The sequence below is a fragment of the Tenrec ecaudatus genome, chromosome 11, assembly GCF_050624435.1.
Source record: "Tenrec ecaudatus isolate mTenEca1 chromosome 11, mTenEca1.hap1, whole genome shotgun sequence".
Classification (NCBI taxonomy): Eukaryota; Metazoa; Chordata; class Mammalia; order Afrosoricida; family Tenrecidae; genus Tenrec; species Tenrec ecaudatus.
The window spans coordinates 7,557,846-7,578,981 of NC_134540.1; the positions used below are offsets into that span (position 1 = coordinate 7,557,846).

The 21,136-nt window shown below is 48.7% G+C and overlaps 1 protein-coding gene across 2 annotated transcripts in view; it reads right to left on the reverse strand.

Annotated features, from left to right (window-relative positions):
* The window catches only part of LOC142461636 (phospholipid-transporting ATPase IB), a 481,622-nt gene that overhangs the window by 424,244 nt on the left and 36,242 nt on the right, over nt 1-21,136 (reverse strand). For both annotated transcript variants that reach the window (XM_075563588.1, XM_075563587.1), the window contains exons 2-3: nt 1,206-1,305; nt 286-384 (exon numbers count right to left, since the gene is read on the reverse strand). In XM_075563588.1, the coding sequence (XP_075419703.1) occupies nt 286-384; nt 1,206-1,305 (199 nt within the window). The remainder of the gene's footprint in view (nt 1-285; nt 385-1,205; nt 1,306-21,136) is intronic.

Below are 21,136 nucleotides of genomic sequence, written 5' to 3' on the forward strand. Positions count from 1 at the left end.
CCCCTGGGACTCCCAGGAACCCTTTCTGCACAGCCTTGTCTTTCTTCTGCGAAGCCGCCAGTGAGCTCAAACTGCTGCCCTGGCCGTGCCCAGCCCACCGCTTAACCCACGTCGCTACCAAACATCTTTCACACAAAGCAATATAGCAGATCTATCTGACTGAGTGGTTTTACACAGCGGGAGGGGCGACAAAAAATGTATGGGTGAAGCGAAATTTTAAAAATCATGACCTTTTCCCATAAATGTTGTAAAGGTCCTCTGATCTTATCAACGGCAAACACTTACAAAATCTTCTACGATCTCTTTGATGCCAGCAATGGTTAGGATGATGATCAAGGGCACCAGGGTGGTGTATCTGCCGGTCGGAGACACATCTGGAATTTGCTGGAAGATAAAGAGACCAAAGGCCAGGCTGGCACATTAAAATCCGGAATAAAGAAACCCATCGTCATCTTTTCACACTTCCGTTCCGTTTCTCCTGCACACAGATGGTGACCTTGAGGTCCGAAGCAGCTGTGTGTCACCTGCTTCCTTTCCGAATCCAACATTACCATGTGTTGGGAACAGGGGGCAGAGGGGCAAAGTGTGAGTCTAGAGCCATTTTTACCAATGGTTCTTCCAAACGCTGCCATTCTCCCAACCCGCTGCCATGGAGTTGATGCCGACTCTCAGAGACCCCATAGGGCAGGGAAGAACTGCCTCTGGGGGTTTCTGAGACTGTAACTCTTTACGGGAGTAGCAAGCCCCCTCTTTCTCCTGTGGAGCTGGTTGGCTGGTGGCTTTGAACTACTGACCTTGTTGATTGCAGCCCAATGCGTAACCACTAGGGTTCCCCCGTTATCCCAAACGCAATACCCAAAGAAATCTCATGCCGATGCACAGCACCCCTACAGGACAAGGTGGAACTGTCCCTGTGGGTTTCTGAGACGGAAACTCATTATGGGAGGACAGCCTCCTCTTTCTCCCAAGGAGTAGCTGGCGGCTTCGAACTGATGACCTTGCAGTGGCTAGCAGCCTGATGGATAACGCACTACACCACCTCTCTTTTCATGGGGATGGCTCTGTTCATTCTAACAACCCATGGATGAAGGAAATAACCCAAACATGGGCAACGCTTCCAATTGTACAGCCTTCGAGCAAGATCCCTCCCGTTGGGCGAGTAACTGGGGCGCCCGCCCGCCCGGTCGGTCGTTCGCTTGAATTACCTGCAATAAGGCAATGAAGAGGAAGAAGGCGTTAGCAGCTCGTCTAATCTGCTCGTAGAGGAAGCGAGGTAGAAAGGTCAGCAGGCTATACTTGGCCGTACTGCAAGGGCAGAGGGAGGAAAAAAGGCTGAGATCAATAAACGATGCAGATGCTAAAATTAAAACAACAACAACAAAGGTTCACAATTGCTATCTGTCGGGTCCATTTTTCCACTTTTAACATTTTTTTAAAGACTGACACTTCCCACTCTTGTAACAATCCATACATCAATTGTATCGAGCACATCAGCTCCTCTTTTCTCCCCTCCCTCCCCACCCCCGACCGCTGCCCCCTTGATAAATTATAAATGAATATTATTTTCATATCTTACACCGACCACTGTCTCCATTCCCCTGTGGTCTCTGTTGTTCATTTCCCTGGGAACTGGGGGGAGGGGTGGGAGGAGGGGAGGTTATATGTCAATCATTGAGATCAGTTCTCCCTTCCCCCACTCCTCTTCCCACCTTCCCCCTGGCCCCTCTGGTATTGCTACTCCCATTCCTGTTTCTGGATTTTCTGTGTGTGGTGAGCTCTTATGTCTTATCTGTACCTGTGCACATGCTCCTGTCCAGCCCTCAGTGAAAGGCAGGACTGGGGTCATGATAGTGGGCAGTGAGGAAGACTCATGGAACCAGAGGAGTATTGTGTGTTTCATTGGTGCTTTACTGCACCCTCGACTCATCCCTTCCTTGAGACCCTTCTGTGAGGGGGTTTACCATTGTCTACTGATGGGCTTTGGGTCTCTGCTCCAACCCCCCTCGTTCCCAACAATATGATTTGTTTGTGTTTGTTTGTTTGGGGTCTTCTGATGCCTATTACCAGGTCCCAGCAACACCTCATGATCGCACAGGCTGGTGAGCATCTTCCATGTGGGTTTTGTTGTCTCTCTGCTAGATGGCTGCTTGTTTAACTTCAAGCCTTTAAGGCTCCAGACACTTTATCTTTTGATAGCCGGGCACCATCAGCTTTCTTCACCACATTTGCTTATGTACCCATTTTGTCTTCAGCGATTGTGCTGGGAGGGTGAGCATAACAGAATGCCAGGCTGTTAGAACTAAGTGTTCTTGTATTGAGAGAGGGCATGAGGAGAAGCCTAAAGTCTTTCCACTAACTCAGTGCACTGTCATATAAATATATGCACATGGGCCGATACCTCTATTTTTATGAATTAATGTATTAACATCTGTACACACCTATGATTAAATCTCTATCCATATCCTTGCTTCCTACATCATTCCTGTTTCCTGTCACCTTCCTCCTGCCCCACCATCACGCTTGCTCTCCTTCTGCCTCTTAGTACTTCCTCTCAGCTACGCTGCTGTTGCTCCAACACCCCCCGAAGCCCTGTGCCCTTCTTGTTGTTGATTTTAATTCCTAGTTGTTCCCTGTCTAAGGCATTGTTTGCTCAAGGCTCCCTTTCCCCACCTCCTTCACCCCCAAGTCCCTCGGGGACCATCAGTCCCATTGCTTTCTCCTTGAGCTCGTTTCCCATGCCTGTCTTATATCAATAAGCAAACCAAAATAGAAACCAAATGAGGTAAGTACAATCAACACAGGAACTATAGAAGAAAAGCCAGTTATCTCACACTACACAGGTTGAGGTATAGGCAATCAGGTGGAGGTCAGACCAAACCCAAGGAGGTACATGTTATTCCAACACTAAAAAGGGGAAGGGGGGAAAAGGAGTGAGAAAAGGGGGGAGGGAAATGAAGGCACAGGGTGGGGTAGTAGGGCACTAACCCACCCAGGGGGAGAGTATTATGTCTCCCCAGAATTGGGAGTGTGCATGCAGACCCCACCACGGCACACCAAACCTTGAGGGCCACGTACCCACGTGGAGCAATGCATGAAAATACTGGGCTACATGGCCGACCCCAATAAGAGACAAAGTGACCCCTCCCTAGGAGTATGTGTGACAGAGAACAACACTGAGTCTACAGGTTGGGGAGAGGGGCAGGCCTGCCACCCCTACACGGAAGCAAACCAAGAAGGAGAAAGAGAAAGGAGCGGTCTAGGCTGCATATCGGCACATCAAGCCCCGAAGATGTGCCCCTGCACGGAGCTGCCAAGGCACAGACAACTGCTGGAGACTTGACGTCCCCTCACTGGACACACGGTGGGGAGTTCATCCAGTCCGGAGCCTACCCCCACCCCCAGCAGCAGGGCAAACCAGGAAGGGAACAGAATAGCAATGGGAGCAAAGAAAAGTCACAAAGCCCCTGAAGAGCCCCGATATAGACTTCAGGCTAGGAGGGGCAGCTCCCGGAACTCCCCAGGACCAGTGGGGAGACAGTCATCAAGGTCAGCAGACAGACCTGGAATTACGTATGACATTTTTTGTTAGGGTTTGGTTTTCCTTTTTCTTTTTCCACAAACGTTTGGAAGCCCGCTCAATAACATAAACGTGGTCACTTCAACAGGATGTGTACGTCAGTGAGGGTAAAGGCAGCTAACACAGGCCGCTCGGGTTCCGGTTCCCACACACACAGGTGTGCTCCCTACGAGATCAGTTTATGCGAGGCTCCCTTGTCAGTGGGGGCTGCACACAGGTTCTCTCAGTGGGGGCTGCACTTAGTTTAGGTTCCTTAGACCAAACAACAACAACAACCTGAAACTCACTACTATCGAGTTAACACCAACTCATCGTGACCCCATAGGGTGGGTAGACCTGCCCCCGAGTTTCCGAGACAGTAACTCTTTATGGGGGTAGACAGGGCCAGCTTTCTCCCCTGGAGAGGTTGGTGTCTTCAAACTGCCAACCGTGTGAATAATCACAGACCAACCCATAACCACGATGCTCCCAGGGTGCCTTTACACAGAGATCCAGGCAAGAGTGGCTTCTGAGGGGAGCTACTAGACCAGTTCCATTCAAAGCAGTGGTTCTTTTCAAGGGACGGGGTCTAAGCCTCCCCTGAATCCCTTCTGACCACTGACCAGGAATGCGAGCAGCTTTGCTGTTGTGAAGATCACGATGGACAGTGGATTGCCGCAGATGCCTGGGCTAAAAGGTACCGACTATCGTTGGATCTCCCTTTCAACTCTTTTTACATTGGCTCCACTTTTCAACATTTTCTGCTTGCTTTTCCACTGAGGTTTTTCTCGGATTTATTTTGTTATTGTTGTTAGTTTCATTGTTGCTTGGTTTCGTTGATGTTGTTTGTATGTTTTTCTGTTGGTGAAATCCAGGAGAGGTGAATCTCTAGACAGCGTTTAGATGAATGGTTTCTTGGGGGTATAGTATGGGATGTTGGGGGGAAATGGGGAGCTAAGTACAATGAGGGCAAGAAAGAAGGAAACGTTCTAAAATGGATTTGATGGTTATAAAACTCTTCTTACTATGACTGAACTAATAAATTGCATCAAGTCTGAATTATATGCCAATAAAACTGTTCAAATGAATTTTTTTCAATCATTTTATTGGGGGCTCATACAACTCATCACATCTATATATACATCCATGTATCAAGCACATTTGTACATTTGTTGCCATCATTCTCAAAACATTTGCTTTCTACTTGAGCCCTTGGTTTATCAGCTCATTTTTTTCAAATCATTTTATTAGGGGCTCATACAACTCCTATCACCATCCATACATACATCAATTGTGTAAAGCACATTTGTACATTCGTCGCCCTCATCATTCTCAAAACATTTGCTGTCCACCCAAGCCCCTGGCATCAGGTCAAATGAATTTTTTTAATAAATAAATTTAACTGGGTAAAAAAAGATGACAAGCAGGTCTACGTGAAGATTAGAGATAATAAATTATTATTTTTATTTAAATCATATTATTGGGGGTCTTACAGCTCTTGTAACACTCCATACATCAATTATTTCCAGCATATTTGTATATATGTTGCCATCATCAATGGAAATTCTTTTAAAATGGCAACAACAACAAAAAGAATTCGAGGCCCAGAGGTCAGCACAGATAGTCCAGGTGAATGTTTTGTTTTGGGCTTGTTTGTTTGTTTGTTTGTTTGGGGGTGTTTTTTTGGGGGGGTGAATTCCAAAGAGGTCATCTTAATAGGCTTTCTCAAAGGACACAGGACAATCACCAGGGCAAGATGTTTGAAGAGAACTGAGAACTATGCTTGTGATGCGAAGTCCAGGAACGTTCTGCGGCAGACTTTTATTTCCTCATGGCAAGGCTGTAAGACTCTTGTTTCCATGGCAACGACACACCCCAAGCCAAAGGGCATCCAAAGGGAACATAATTTGAGATCCTCAAGGTGGTTGTGGCGGAGTGTCACGGGAAGACGAAGAAATCCTTTGGGGTCGGGCTGGCGAGGGAGAAGCGCTGTCCAGAAGCGCACACACCCAGGTGGAGGGACAATAACTTGCCGTCGGATATTTCTGTTAATAAATGCTTCTGTAACTTTATATGCATATGGCTACAAAGTTATAGGAACATCTACCAAACAAATATACGAAAGTGGGAAGTTATTGTTTCACAAAGTGAGAACCCCTCACTCTATCTTTTCGCTCCATTTCCCCAAGATCTTTTTGACGTCCCCTCGTGGTGAGGCGGGCTAGCAAGAGAAACTCCGTTTTTGTGAGCTGCTAAATGACTTGCCGGTGCCTCCCGCCCATCTCAGAAAGTTGACTGCTGGTCGACCTGCCCATCCTCCCTCCCCTGATGGGTAAGTCTCTGCTGGGGATTCATTTTAAAATGTACTCCCATGTTCTCAGGTCCAGGACACGACAATTAGTTTCAACTATTCTTCAATGTATCACTTGTTTTAATTATTTTTCAGTATTTTTTTACATTGTAATCTGAATGGTATAGTTAATCTTATCGTGCTAACCAAGATGTTATCAATTTTAGTGTTGTTTCTTTTATTATAATCTCGCTATGGTAACCAGGATGTTATAATCACTTTCGGTATGGTTTCTTTTATGATAAGGTACCTTGTGATGCATGCTTGCTCTTCTGAGAGCTACAATTAATCCGTTCATTTTACTTTCTGCTTCTGTTCGTGCTTGCTTGAATCCCAGACGGGTCATCAATGAGTTTGGGGTCTTTAAAGAGGGACTGAGAAGTCCACTCAGTCTGGGCTGGAAAACACCTTTAGGGTCTCGGTAGCCCAGCTAGCTGAATAACGACTCTTCTAGATTTCAAGACATTATAGTTCTGTCATTTGAACCCACAACATCCATGTGTGTATATATGTGTGTGTGCACATGTGTGTATATAAAACACAATTTTTGAAAATTTGATATTTTTACCTGTATAATTGGGTAGTTCCTCATATTGTACATCTATCACCATTAACCATTTCTAAATCATTTCCCCACCACGAACAGATACTCAGAGTCCCCTAAGCCATGACTGCTCCTTCTTCCCCACCCCACCCCCACCCTAAGCCCCACCAAAGCCCCACTGCCATAGAGACTCATAGCAACTCTACATAGGACGAGGATGGTTCGACTTCGCCTCACTTACTTTGGACGCGTTATCAAGAAAGACCACTCCTTGTGTAGGGTCACGACAGGTTGGAACTGACTCAGTGGCAGTGGTTTGTTGGGTTGGTCAGAGTTCAGGGCCTCTGAGGGTGATGTAAGTGATCTGTCACCAGGTGCTAGCCCCAAAGTTGGCAGTGTGAGCCCAATTCTGCGGCTCTGTGGGCAACGGCTTCCATCAAAATGACAGGCAAGCAAACCGTGTGGAGCAGCTCCATGCTGAAACTCCACAGCAACAGGCTCGGGCTGGTTGTTGGTCTTTGTTACGTGCCCTGGTACAGGGTGACACGTGGCGCTGCTAACGGTGGGAGGAAGATAAGATTTTCTGCTCCCGTCAGATTGACAGTCCCAGAACCCCACGAAGGCGGCTCTACTCTGCCCTCTGGGATGGCTGTGAGTCGGACTGGACCGGATGGCAGGGAGGTCAGTAGTTCGTGGTGCATAGGGTTAATGTGCTCAGCTGATGCCTGAAAGGTTGGAGTCAAGTCCTCTCAGAGGTAGCTTGGAAGAAAGGCCTGGGGATAAACGTCGGAAAAATCAGTGTGGGAGACCCCACGGAGTTGAGAACAGCCTCGTGCTACGCTGAGGCACGCGGGGTCACCAGGAGTTGGGCTGGCTTGACAGCGGCTGGCTTGGTTTGGTTTCATGGTCGTTGTGAAGGCATGTGCCCAACTCACAGGACAGTGTCTGCGTTTCATTAGGCACGTGGCTCCCACCCGCTACAAAGAAGCGAAACTGACCATCCTGTTCATTGTCACATTTCTATTTTCCATCTTTTTTTCCCCCCGATGCTTCAGAAGGGGGTTAAAGAAAAATACCAGGCACCAGACTGCTTTGTCCCGTAGTCTGTTCTCAGAGGACGCTCACTGGCCCTGATGCAGTGTTATCGACACTACCCCTTCAGGAGCCCTGGTGGCATAGTAGGTTACATAGTAATCTACACAGTAGATTCGGTAGTCAGCCAACTACAAAGTCAGTGGTTCGAACCCTCCAGTTGGGGGAAAGAAGGCTCTCTCCTCCTGCAAGGAGGTGAATAAAGTCTTGAAATCCAAACGGACACTCACTCTCCCTCGTCCCATGCCGTCACCATGAGCCGAAGGGGCTCAGTGGCGGTGAGTGAGTGGGTGAGGGAGGGATAATTCTCCATGGCACTTCGTGGTGGCTCAGAGTGGCTTTTACAGCCTGTTCTTTACAAACCATGTGTATCCAATGTGAGAAAGAGAGGCTGGGTCCTCGCCAATCCACTTACAAATGATCTTTACACAGCACCTCCGGTGGTGAAGAGCCTGACGGCTTACCTGCAGGGTCTGCAGTTCAAAACCAGAAACCAGCAGTCCCTCCTCTGGAGAGAGACAGGGGCTTCCTGCTCTCCCGTAAAGACTTGCCATCTTGCAAACGCACAGGGACGGTTCTACTCTGTCCTGCAGGGCCGCTGGGCGCCTGGATCAACCCAATGGTGGTGGGTTTGAGTTTTCCTTCTTATCCATGGTTGTTCTTGGTTGTCACCGAGTCCGTTGCAACTTTACAGGGTAAAACCGAATGCCGTCCCCCCTCCCCCATCTCCAAGGCTGCAGTCTTTACGGGAACAGGTGGCCAGATTTTCCCTGCCTGTGGAGCTGGTTGGTTTGAACCAATACCCTTTCAAAAGCAGCCAAGTGCTAACCCATTGCTCCACCAGGGCTACTTAGGATCCCCATTAAATAATACGCATGTCCTGCTCTTATTGGATTTTCATGCCTCTGCTGCTGCTCAATGCATTCATTACTCAATACAAATGCTCTGGACAGAAAGCCATTTATTCCGACACTTGGCTGGACAGGCCGGCTGAACAGAGGGCAGCGGGGAGAAGATGGCAAGTTGACCGCCGTGGGAATGTCGGCCTGACTGAAGTTCCTCAGGTGAGAGAGGGCGGGTCGAGGCTAATTTCAGTGTCCTGACAAGCGGGTCTCTCCGCTGCTCCCCCAGCAGTGATGCCAGGGCTGAGACGGGGAGCTCTCCTTCTCCAGGAGTTCCGCTGCGCTCAGGAGAGAGCACAGCCAATAGGTTGCAGGACACAGGGGACGAGTCCTGGTCCCCGCTGCCCCCAAGAGGAGAGCCAAGTGTGTCCACAAACACCGCACGGAGGCCTCGGGGTGCTGCATCCCACGGCGGCACCCTGGCCGTCCACTTAGCGTGCCATACGTCCTTTCCAAACAGAGGGAGACAGGCCCTCCCCTTAGGTGCCCTAGGGTCTGGCTCACCGCTGATGCCATAAGGAGACAGCACGTGACAAGTTTTGAAGCCGAAGCGTGGACACCCATCTACTCTCCTTTGAGAAAGTTGGGGGGCGGTTAGGGTACCAGTGGATGAAACCGGCTGCCACGGCAGCGAGTCGGACTCACGTCGTGGCTGCTGCTGTCCATGGTTGTGGCGGTGGCTGCACACCATCAGGTCAGCTCTGACGCGGAGATTCCAACTCACGCCATTGCTGCTGCTGCTGCTGCTGCTGCTGGGAGCTGCCATCAACTCCGACTCATAGCGACTGGATGTGCAACAAACAGAAGGAAACCCGGTCTGCTCCTGCACCATCCTCATGATTGTCCTGATGTCCGAGCCCTCGGCTGCAGACACGGTATCAATCCTTCTCCTGGACAGCTCTTCCTCCTTTTCCTGGACCTTCCACCAACTCTCTTGTCAGGCTGTCGGATGGTGGTGGCTTGTGGGCTGCCCCAGGGAACCACGCTCGAATCCTTGGCCCTGGGTGCAGCAGCCTGGCTGGGTGGATTTGGGGTCCGCTGGGAAAGGGTATGTGAACAACACTGCTGCCTTCGGCTGGCGTTTCCTTTGCTCTGATCTCTCATCCTTGTTCTCAGGTGATTCTCCACCAGGAGCCCAGGTAGCGTAGCGGCTGCTTACCACAAGGCCAGCAGTTTAAAATCACCAGCCTCTCTGTGGTAGTTACATGATCTGTTGTCAATTTCAGAGGATTAAGAGTAAAGGGGTGGAGTTTTGCCTGTCAATCAGGTCATATAATATTTAACATGTCAATAACATTTGGAGGTGCTAAGGAGATAAACAGCTCGCTGGAGACAGGATGCAGGCTCACTCCCTGGGAGACATTGCAGCTGACAAGACACATGGAGCTGGGCCAGTACCCTGAGCTGGAGGAGCCAGGTACAGACCCCTGGCAGAGCTGAGATGCTTACACCACCACTGGATCCACAGGACTTCCCACCCACTGGCCTGTGATCTTCCTGCACTCAGTGCCATTCCATGTATTTTTGAAAGTCTGAAGAGGACTTCATAGATTAGTATCGGGCATATGGGCTAATAATGGACTTATGAACTTAATCTGGATTGGGCTGGGATGTTTTCTCAATATCCAATTGCTCTTGTATATAAAGCTCTTTCTGATACACGAGTGTCTATGAATTTGTTTCTCTAGTCTACCCGGACTAACGCACGCTCCGTGAGAAAAAGACTGGGTTTTCGACTCCCATGAAGAGTTAGAGTCTGAGAAACCCACAGGAGGAGTTCTAGCTTGTCTTACACGCTCACTCTGAGTCAGAGTCAACTTGAGGGCTGAGCTTGGCTTTTTGCTTTGTGGAAGGAACAGTCATTACAGGAAGTTTTAAAGTCCACCTTTTTATATGTGAATGCCCGGAAAGATATACAATGATAACGTGTCTATCAAATAGACCTTTTTTCCCCCAAGAGCTATTGGAGATGAGCAGTAAAATCAACCAAACCAAACAAAAAAAACAAATTCACTGACATCGAGTGAATTGACTCGTCACGACCCTGTAGGGCAGGGCAGAACGGGCCCTGTGGGCGTGCAGGACTGCAGGGTTTTGCAGGGACAGACTGGGTGGTGGATTTGGACAGCTGACACCCAAGACGTTGCACTTAGAAGTCCAAGACATAACCCATGAGGGCGCCTGGTTGAACAAGACAAGAGAAAGGATGAAAAAACACATTTCAGTAAATCGCCCCAACAACGTGGAACAAGGAAACCAAGAGAAGCTGAGGGCACCGATTCAAGGGTGCGGGTCCACGCCTTTCAGAGAAAGAAAACACGGAGAAAAAGGATCAAAACCAACACTGTGACACCGCTGCTCCCCCGCAGGGATTGAGACACGTGATGAGAAAGCAACGTGCTGGCGGGGATGTGGGAAAGTCAGAGCCCTCATCCACTGCTGGTGAGAACGTAACCTGGAGCAGCCGCTCTGGGAAAGAGCTCAGTAGGTCCTCAGGAAGGGGCCCGCAGAACGACCCCGGGGTCCACCATGGCAGGTGGACACCAGAGAGAAGGGAAGGCATGATGGCGGGCAGACACGCACACCAATGTCCCATGCCTCACTTTCACCGTAGCCAAGAGGTGGAACAACCAACCTGTCCATCAGCAAAGGAGTGGACAGACCACATGTGGTCCACACGCCGTGGAAGAAGAACCACCCCATAAAGAGAAAGGAAGTGGCCAGGCATGCGGCACCATGGATGCTCCTTCTCCAAGCCAGTGACCAAAGGACAAGCATCGGATGATCTTATGCCAACGGAGTAAGCAAACATACACAGAGCAAACGTCGCAGACACCTTACGATCCAGCCATGTCTCTCCTGGCATAGACCCTGAAGACAGCAAGTACAGAACACAGATTGATGCACATCTATATCTACCGCGGCAATGTCCACAACAGCAAAAACACGGAAACAACCCCAAACTCTGACTTTACAAGAATGGATAGGCAAACTCTGGACACAATGGAGCATACAATGGAATATGATGCATCAATTAGAAATGGTAACGGCTCTTCACCACCACAAGACGTGGACAAAGCTGGAGGACATATGTTCAGCAAAGTCAATCTTATGAAGAGAAATTTTTGCTGACACCATTAGTAGAAGGAAAAACAAAGAAAAAGAAACTTGGTTGTATACCACAAGATGACAACATCTTGAAAACAAGGGGCAGCTAGGGATTGGGCTGGGAACAGGGAGAGGGGAGGCATATGAAATTACATTTTGGAGGGTTTAATATGATATTGCTGCTGGTTTCATTTGTAAAGACAGGCTGTGTGACTATCATACATACAGTGTGCTTCTTTAAAAAACAAATTAATGTTTTGTTTTAAAAAGGAGAGGGAAGGCTCACAAACTTCAAACAAAACAAAACAAAAACTAACCCTCCAGATTACTTATCTGCCACACTAATTACTGGTCTGAGTGGCTACAAAACTAGGAGGAAAAGTAAAACTGAAATGAACTCGGAGTCTTTAGTGACTGTGGCAGTTACCTAATCTACTGTCAACTTGAGCAAAGGGGTGGAGTCTACCCTGTCAATCAGGTCATAGCCAATCATGCCTCTGTGGGGGCGTGGCTTTCTCCTGAGGATTCTAGGAACTCCTGTCTTCCTCCCTGGAGACCGGACACACACACTCTCTCTTCAAGACAATCCTTTTGACAAGCCACATGGAGACACACTGATAGAGCCAGAGCCCTGGAGCTGGAGGAGTCACGTCCTGAGATTCTTCCACCACCACTAGATCTTCAAGACTTTCCACCCACTGGCCTGTGATCTTCCTGCATTCGACATTATTGCATGGCAGCGTGAGTATCAAGAAGGATTTGTGGACTAGTATCAGACATATGTGCTAATATCGGACTTATGAATTTTACCTGGGTTGGGCTAGGATGTTTCTCAATATACAATTGGTCTGAGTTGACTAGAAAATCAAATTCATAGACACACTCACAGGTGTATAAGAGAGAGCTTTATATCAAGAAGAAATTATGCATCAATAAAGCATTGCAGCCCACTGCAGATCAAGTGAGACTCACACAGCACATGCAATGACGCCGGATGCAGGAAGATCACAGGCCAGTGGGTAGCAAGTCTCGTGAGTCCAGGGACAGTGGACGCATCTTAGCACTGGTTGGGGTCTCCACGTGGCTCCTCCAGATCCAGGGCTCTAACATAGCTCCATGTGTCTTGTCAGCAGAGAGAGAGAGAGAGAGAGAGAGAGAGAGAGAGAGTGTGTGTGTGTGTGTGTGTGTGTGTGTGTGTCTAAGCTATTTATCTCTGTGGCGCTTCCAACTGCGGTCATCAAGCTGCGACCTGACTGACAGGCTAGACTCCACCCCTTCGCAAGTTGACAGGGGATTATGTAACTGCCACAGATGAAGTGACAAAAGGCAGAAATAATGGTTGCACAACTTGAGGAGTGTAATCACAGGCACTGGATTGCACACACAGAAATTGCTGACCCCGCCAACGTCTGATTGTGTGTGTGTTCACCACAGTTTAAAAAAAATCACTCAAGAATACTTCCCGGGACAATATGTGGGAAATGAAACTTTTGAGTGGGAGGACCAATAGTTCAGCATTCAAACAAGATAAGATCCATACCAAGATGTTGAAATTACATCACAGCACAGATTTTTAAACAGCACAAGGTTGTGAAGGACTTGATACATGAGAGAGTAAAAAAAAATCAATATGTGATTGAACTTCTTAATAGTAACATGGGAAGCTAGAGCCCCACTTTAGATTTCCACACTCAGCCAGGCTATTGGACACCAATCCACTTTTCATGTAAGTTTTTCATAGGGAGTTACTAGAAGTGCTTCAACAAAATGAGAGACAAAGTCTTACATACACACACACACATACACACATCCAAAGGAAAGACAGCAAAGAGGAGAGGGGACCAGAGGGAAGAGAAAAGGGTCAAAAATCAAGCTCAAAACTCACTTCCAGGAATGAATTCTGACTGGTAGTGACCCTATAGGACAGGGTAGAACCGTCTCTGTGAGTCTCTGAGACTGTAACTCTTTACAGGAGCAGGAAGCTTCATCTTACTTTGTGGGGCGACTAGTGGCTTTGAACTGCTGACCTCGCTGTTAGCAGCCCTAATGCGTAACCATTACACCACCAGGGCTCCTCAGGGGTTCTAGATGGTTGGGAACAGAATAACCCGATTGGAGACAGTGAGAACTGCTGACACGCTATGAAACATGTCACCAGTGTCCATGAACACTCTGTGAGGAACCTGTGTAAGAGGAGACACACTAAAAAACCTCAATTATTTTTTAAAAATCCAACAATGCAGCAACAATAATCCGTGGATCTGATTCAAGAAAGTGGCAAAGCCAGTTTGGAGGATGAACTTCTTCCAGGGCCTCTCCAGGGCGAGTGAGAGGTTATTCAAAGAGGTTAGTTTGAAAATAGATAGAAAAAGTTGCATAATGTAAGTATGCGTCGACAGATAAGGGAGGTCCATGTGCAAACAAGGAACAAGAAAGCAACTTTGTTCGGATAGAAGAAATGAGGAAAGAAAAGCAAGGAACTTTAGAAATGAAATAACTGTAACAGACGCTGCACTCCTTCGCTGCCCTGCTGGCGTAATGGTTATGCCTTGGGATCAGCAGTTCAAAACCATGAGCTGCCCCGAAGGAGAAAGACGGAGCTTTCTACTCCCATCAAGAGTGACCGTCTCAGAAACTCACAGGGACAGTTCTACCCTGTCCTACGGGGTCACTGTGAGTCGGAATAGACTATGGCAGTGACTTTAGTACACTCCTGGACAGCCACAATCCGCTCTGTGGGAGAACACTGAGGCTTTCTTCTCCTGTAAGAGTTACGGCCTCTGAAACCCACATGGACAGCTCTCCGCGGTCTTACAGGGTCACTGTGAGTTGGAATTGTCTGGATGACAGAGTGTTTGTCTGTTTGTTTGTTTGTTTGTTTGTTTTGAGTTTGGGGTATTACACTACCTGTCCCTGCAGTTCATTCGTCATTCCTAAGGGAATTCAGAGAGATGATTTCTGTGCTGACTTAGGGACGTGGTGGAAGTCCCTAGGAGAATTCAAAGGAGCAGGAATTCTACGTAGTTGCCTACGATGGGACAGACCAGGCGGAGAGAGGCGGAGCTGCAGGCGTCTGGTCTTCATCCTAAGCCTTTCCCTACCGTCTGAGCGTGAGCCATGTGCATTCCCTGCGTTAATAAGAATTCACTGCTGCTTTCGGTGAGCAAATCACATCCGCATATCCCTGTCAAGAGGCAGTCAGCTCTTTAAGGTAATTTCAAGATTGGTCATACTTGAGCAGCTGCTTGCTCAACCGTGAAATGAGACCATGAAATGACTTCGTTTCTGTTTATCCTAACTCCCACCACCAAAAGATCTTCTGGTGCTCCCCGGCCAAATCCCTAACGCATCTCTCTTTCTTCTTCTTGAGTAATCCTACCCCCTTCGTCTTCTGAGCCAACAGCTTCAGGGGTCCCTTGTTTAGCAAGCTTATCCCTCTGACATCCTAGATAACTTCAACCATGGGTATGAGTGAGTCCATTGCTTCACCTCTTACACGGTCAGCACTATTTCCTCTATTGTCCCGCCTCTCCGCACCTCCCAGCAAGCAGTCAGGGCCAACAGCACAGCTCCCTCTGCCGGCCAGCCCTGCTAGCTGCGTCTTCTGCCAGGTAAACAAGACGGTGGCAGCAGGTGTAAGCCAGACCGTACCAACAACTCAACTATTTTGGCTACAATTTTTTTTTAATTTACATTCATAACAATGAGGAGAAGGAAGAAGAAACTGTCCTAGACTTGACAGTGGTGATGATTGTACAACTCTTCTCGATAGGACTGAATCATTGAATTGTATGACATGTGGATGAAGGGCCAATAAAAACGTTTTTTTTAAAGTACGAGATGAAGTCTTGACATCTTCCCACACCCATCCACAAATAATTCCACGAAAATAATGGATAGACCTCCTTCATTGTGTGTGTGTGTGTGTGTGTGTGTGTATGTGTGTGTGTTAGCAGTATTTCTAAGGTAAACCTGACTGGGGCAGGACTAGGGCCAGGGCTGTTAGTGATGCAGTAGACCCAAGGGGCAAAAGCAATCACTATGGCAAACATTCCATCCAAACAGGGCGGTGAGGAAAACAGAGTGCACTATCCCTGAAGACGTCCTTCAAATAGACTTTTCCCTGCATCGTAGACCTGCAGACACAATAGAACCGTCCTCTCATACACTTGAGGAAGGAGTCCTGGTGGCCTAGTGGGTTATGGATTGGACTGCTAACCCCAGGTTGGCCGTTCAAGCCCACAAGCTGCTCTTTAAGAAAAAGATGAGTCTGCCTGCTACCAAAAAGACTGACAGCCTCAGAAATCCACAAGGGAATTTCTACCTTGTTCTAGAATGTCACTGTGAGTCAGAATTGACTTGATGGCAGTGAATGATTACTCAAAGCATTTGGATACACAGAGCTACTTTGAAGTAGTTTCGAGTATTTCCATAACTGTTAAGGAGGGAGCACCTCACTACCCTATCCGGGAAAGTTTTGTTTTGAAGACCGGCATATATTGAGAGGCTCCAAGGTGTCACCTTGTTCCCAATGGGAATGCTGTGAATCTCCACGCCATTACTTACCACATGCTGACACCAGACTTACACTTTCATGATATTTGTTTGAATGTGGCGTTCATTATTCTGATTTCACTCCTGTGACCTACTCTTTGGTTTAGCTTGGTTTGGTTTATTTTAGCCCAACAAACCCTGGTTTCTTCTATAATTTACTGTATCCCCATCTGTTTTAGTATCATGGGTTGGGTGGTCAAAATTCAAATTCTGGATGAGCCCGAGCAAGAAAAAATATACATCCAGTGTGCTTTCCGTTCTTTTACCAACATCCTGCGACTTCACTTCTTCCTCCTGAGCAAGCAAGGCCTTGTGCTGGCCTTCTCTGGAAGGGGAGCCTCCAGTCCTATGGAGTCAGAACCTGTTGTCCAAGCTTAGCGCCAGGATGGGGGGTCTCCTAAGAGACCTGGAAGCACCACTGTTCACAAGAGGAAGCAAGTCAACTTTCCCTCAACACACTGTCAGCACGAAGTCAACATCTTGGCTGAGCAAAATGTGGTCCATGTACACAATGGAATACTACACTGCCATGCAGAGAAGTGGGGTCTTGGTGCCCGCCACGACGCGGGCGAACCTTGACAACACTCGGCTGAGTGAACTAAGTCAGACACACGAGAGCATATGTCGTCACTCCGCTTGTCTGAGTACCTAGAGGAGGCAAACACCTAGACACTAACGTTGACTGGTGGCTAGAGAGGTAGGGAGAAGGGCAAGGAGGGCTCACTCCTTATGGAACACGGAGCTTCTCTTAAGGGTGATGGGAAATTTGAAAACAGTGCAACGCAGTGGACATCAGTGCCACGGAACTGTAAGTGTGAGGGTGCTGAGATGGCAAACGCCTGGTTCAAGTCCAAGGCACTGCTGCAAAATCACGGACAGCAACTTTGTAACTAACGATACCAAAGGGTGAAACGATTCTTCCTCTCGACATGGCCCCCGCTGTTTCCCAGCACATCCCCATCTCTCGGTCTAGACGCTTCTGAAGGTGGTATTTTTCCATCTTTCTAACCCTTCCCTGAAGAATGAATTCTATGCACTTCCATGCACACCACGGGTTTTGCGGACGCTTTTCAATCCAGCCATCATGAAGACGGCATGGACGGGGCAACATTGCATTCCGGGGTGAGGAGGGCTGCTATGAGTTGGAGCTAACTGTGGCAAAGAGCGGCAACCACGGACAAGTGCGAGTTAGCCAGTGTGTGTTCTGGGCAGAGGAGGAAGCGCACCACGCCTCCCAGCACGCTATCTGCTTCTTCTGAAAACAACAACAGCAATGGTTCCTAACAGTAGCTTGCGTTCGCAGCTTAAGAGTTAACTTGTCCAGTATCACCCCAAACACAAGGAAATGAACACATGACAGAAGTCCAGGTTTGTCCAACCCCAGACCATGCATTTTTAAACCACAGATTAGATTGTGTCACACCCGGATGACTAGGGAAACAAATCCAGAGACCTCCCGTGTATAAGAAAGAGCTTTATATGGAAGAGTACTTTTACATTAAGAAAACACCCCATCCCGGCCCCCAACCCCACTCCCGAGCAAAAACAAAAAAAAAAAGACAACACCCCATCCCAGCCCGGATCAAGTCCCTAAGTCCAATACTAGCCCGTGTGTCAGATACGAGTCCATAAATTCCTCCTCAGACTCACTCAGCACACACAATGATCCCAAATGCAGGAAGAGCACGGGCCGATGGGAGAAGTCTTGTGGATCCAGTGGCAGTGGAAGCATCTCGGCGCTGGTGTGGGTCTCCACATGGCTCCTCCAGCTTTCTGTGCATGGCTCCTCAACAGGGAGGTGGAGCAGACTCCAAGCAAATCTCCGCATGGCTTGTCAACAGGAAACCCAAAGCAGAGAGTGAGGGGAAATTCCCAGAATCCAGGTGGGAAGGCCATGCCCACCAGGAGGCATCACCAGGCTGTGGCCTGATTGACAGGTGAGACGCCACCCCTTCGCTCCTAATATCCTCAAGTTGACACGAGATTGTGTAGCTACCGCAGGTCGGTCCCAGGCCCTATAGAACTCGGAGGACAGTCACGGATCCCTCCCCAGATCAATGAGCACTCGCCAGCTGACAGCAGCCTAGGCCTCGGTGTTTGATGGAAACCTGCCTTGTCCTGGGAAACCGTGCCCTATTCCTTCACCACTCAGTATCTGCCAGTGAGATTCCCGTATGGTTAGATTGGGGCCCCAAGCCTGAGGACATCTCTGAGTAAGTTACGGTGCCAAGCGGTGGCTCCTGCCAGCCACCTGGACTCGTGGTGACTTGAAATGTAACAGGACGTTTCCACAAAGCATTAGCAGCTCCTGCGGATAAATTCCGCGCTGATCTCCGACAGAGTAGAGGAGGGAGTGGCATGCAACTCCAGTCTGTGGCCCAGAACACAGCACTGCCCAGGGGTGCCTCATCCTCGGGGTCGCCAGCACATTCTTGTCTGCCACGATGACCACAGTGCCAGTCCACGTCATCAGAGGTCTCGCTCACGCTTCTGGACCCTCTGTTTCCTCAAACACGATGCCCTTCTCCAGGGACCGATGCCTCTTGATGGTGTGTGCAGAGCGAGTCCGTCGGACGACAATCTGCTGAGCTCCACGGGGCTTTCACTGACTGGTTTGGGGAAGGAGACCGCCATCCTTTCTTCCCATTCTGTCTTAGTCTAGGAACCCTGTGGAATGGAGTCGCCAGCAACAGCCAGCCACCACACACCGTGCGACAGCCCACAGACTGGTGGGGCTTCCCGTTAGGTGCTGGACACTCGGTTCCAACTCATACAGGCCCCACAACACAAGAAAATGCTGACTGGTCCTGCACAGTCGGCACCACCAGCCCACGGTGGCAGCACAGACTGGCGGTAAAACCAAACTCCACGCCATGAGTCGAGTCTGACTCACACTGACCCTATAGCGTGGAGCAGAACTGACCCCATGAGTTCCTGAGACTGTAATTCTTTGCAAGAATAGAACCCCCCGCCATTGTTCTCCCACCTGGCAGGTTTGAACTGGTGACCTTGCAGTTAGCAGCCCAACATCTAATGTGAGGTTCTGGTGGCAGTGTTATGGAAGACAGCAGCAGACATGGCTTCTGTTTACAAAGCTTACTCTGCCTATCTTCCCGCCTGGTTAAGTGACATCAGCCTGCCAAGGCTGGCACCAGGCCCATAGGAATTATTGGTACAACCATAAAGACATGCAGGATTTATCATGTCTATAAAATGCATTGATGTCCTAAAGACATTCTGGAATTTCCTTTGTCTGTCTCTCTCTCTCTCTCTCTCTCTCTCTCTCTCTCTCTCTCTCTCTCTCTCTCTCTCTCTCTCTCTCTCCTGCTCACTACCTGAAAGGCCTGCCCCTTTCCCTGCTGGTTTCCCAGAGCCATGGGAGCAGCTGCAGCAGGAGAGACCGTTAACCCTTTCCTCACCCGGTCCTACTGTAGTTGTTAGTGGGTCTGTAGCAAACCTAATTTTTCTTCCTTTCTGTGATAGCGACTCTCGTGGTCTCCATACCTTTTGAGTCAGCTAATTCTCTGGCTTTAGACAAAGGGCCAGCTGAAACTTTCTTTAGGTGACTATCCTAAACGCCTTTCCCCTCATTTCCTTTGATTTCCTGCTCCCTACAAATCTTACCTCCCTCAATAAATCTATTAATTAAAAGTTTCACTGTCTCTTGTCTCCGAAAGACCTTATAGTAACCACAATACCACCAGCCAAATATTGCCCACTTACGGGTTCTTGATTTTCATTCTCAAGGCCCTCCAACCCTGTGGGCAGTCCACGCCAACTCCCATCTCCTAATGCAGCCTCTAGGACGGAGCCCAAACAGTGACCCTCGACTCAACTGGTACAGGTTGCGCATCGCAATGTAAAATGTCCTGAGGCTCAAGCAACATGAACACTCGGGACCTTATTCTTTGCTAGGCAACTGACATGAAGCATCTCAGGATGTGCTAACTAGATGTTGCATCGTGGAATGCAGGGACACTATCTAATGCTCCAAGAATGGCCCCACTTCAGCAAAGCAAACCTTCCACTGGGTGTACCCTGGCTCACCTGCACAGGTGGCTGGGACAGGGCATAGCCAGACACATTACAAATGTTTCCTCCTCGGCCACTTATCACAACCACAATGGCAGTAACTGAAGAGTGCATTTCAGGTACGTAACAGGATAGTACTAACAGTCACTTAGAGTTGTTAACCGGTTGTTAGTCTGGGTAGACTAGAGAAACAAACTCATAGAGTTTTATATCAAAGAGCAATTGTATATTGAGAAAACATCCCAGCCCAGTCCAGATCAAGTTCATAAGTCTGATATTAGCCCATATGTTGATACCAGTCTATAAAGTCCTCTTTAAACTTACATAGTCATGTAATGACACTGAATGCAGGAAGATCCCAGCTCAATGGGTGGAAAAATCTAGTGGATCCAGTGGCAATAGAAGCATCTCAGTGCTGGCGTGGGTCTCCACGTGGCTCCTCCAGCTCCAGGGCTCTGGCTGCCATCAGCCCATCTCCATGTGGTTTGACAACAAGAATGTCTTGCGTGGAGTGTGTGAGTGTCCCGCCTCCAGTGAGCTATTCATCTCCTTAGCAGCTCCAAATGGGGTCATCAAGCTACGACCTGATTGACAGGCTAGACTCCACCCTTCCACAAGTTGACACCAGATTATGAACCGACCACACCGGCAATAAAAGAGCCCCTACAACTCCCCGCTTTCCTGGCCGGCCAGCCGCCGATGGATGTGGTACTGATTTCCCGGTCTGTAATGCTCCTTACTGCATTAAATAATGCAAACAAACTAATGTCTCTTGGACTGCTTCCAGATCCGTGCTTCTGGTCTCTCCCTCTCTACTTCCAGGGAGTCTCTCCTTCTTCGGGGTTTGACCCCAAACACAGGGTCAGGAAGCCAAAGCTAAGAGCGTAGTATCTGGACTTGGGTGGCTAACTCCCTCTCAATGCTCCTCTCTGCTCCCCAGCCTGTGGTGAAAACGATTCAACCTTAGGCTCCCAGGCATGCATTTCTAAGCACACTGT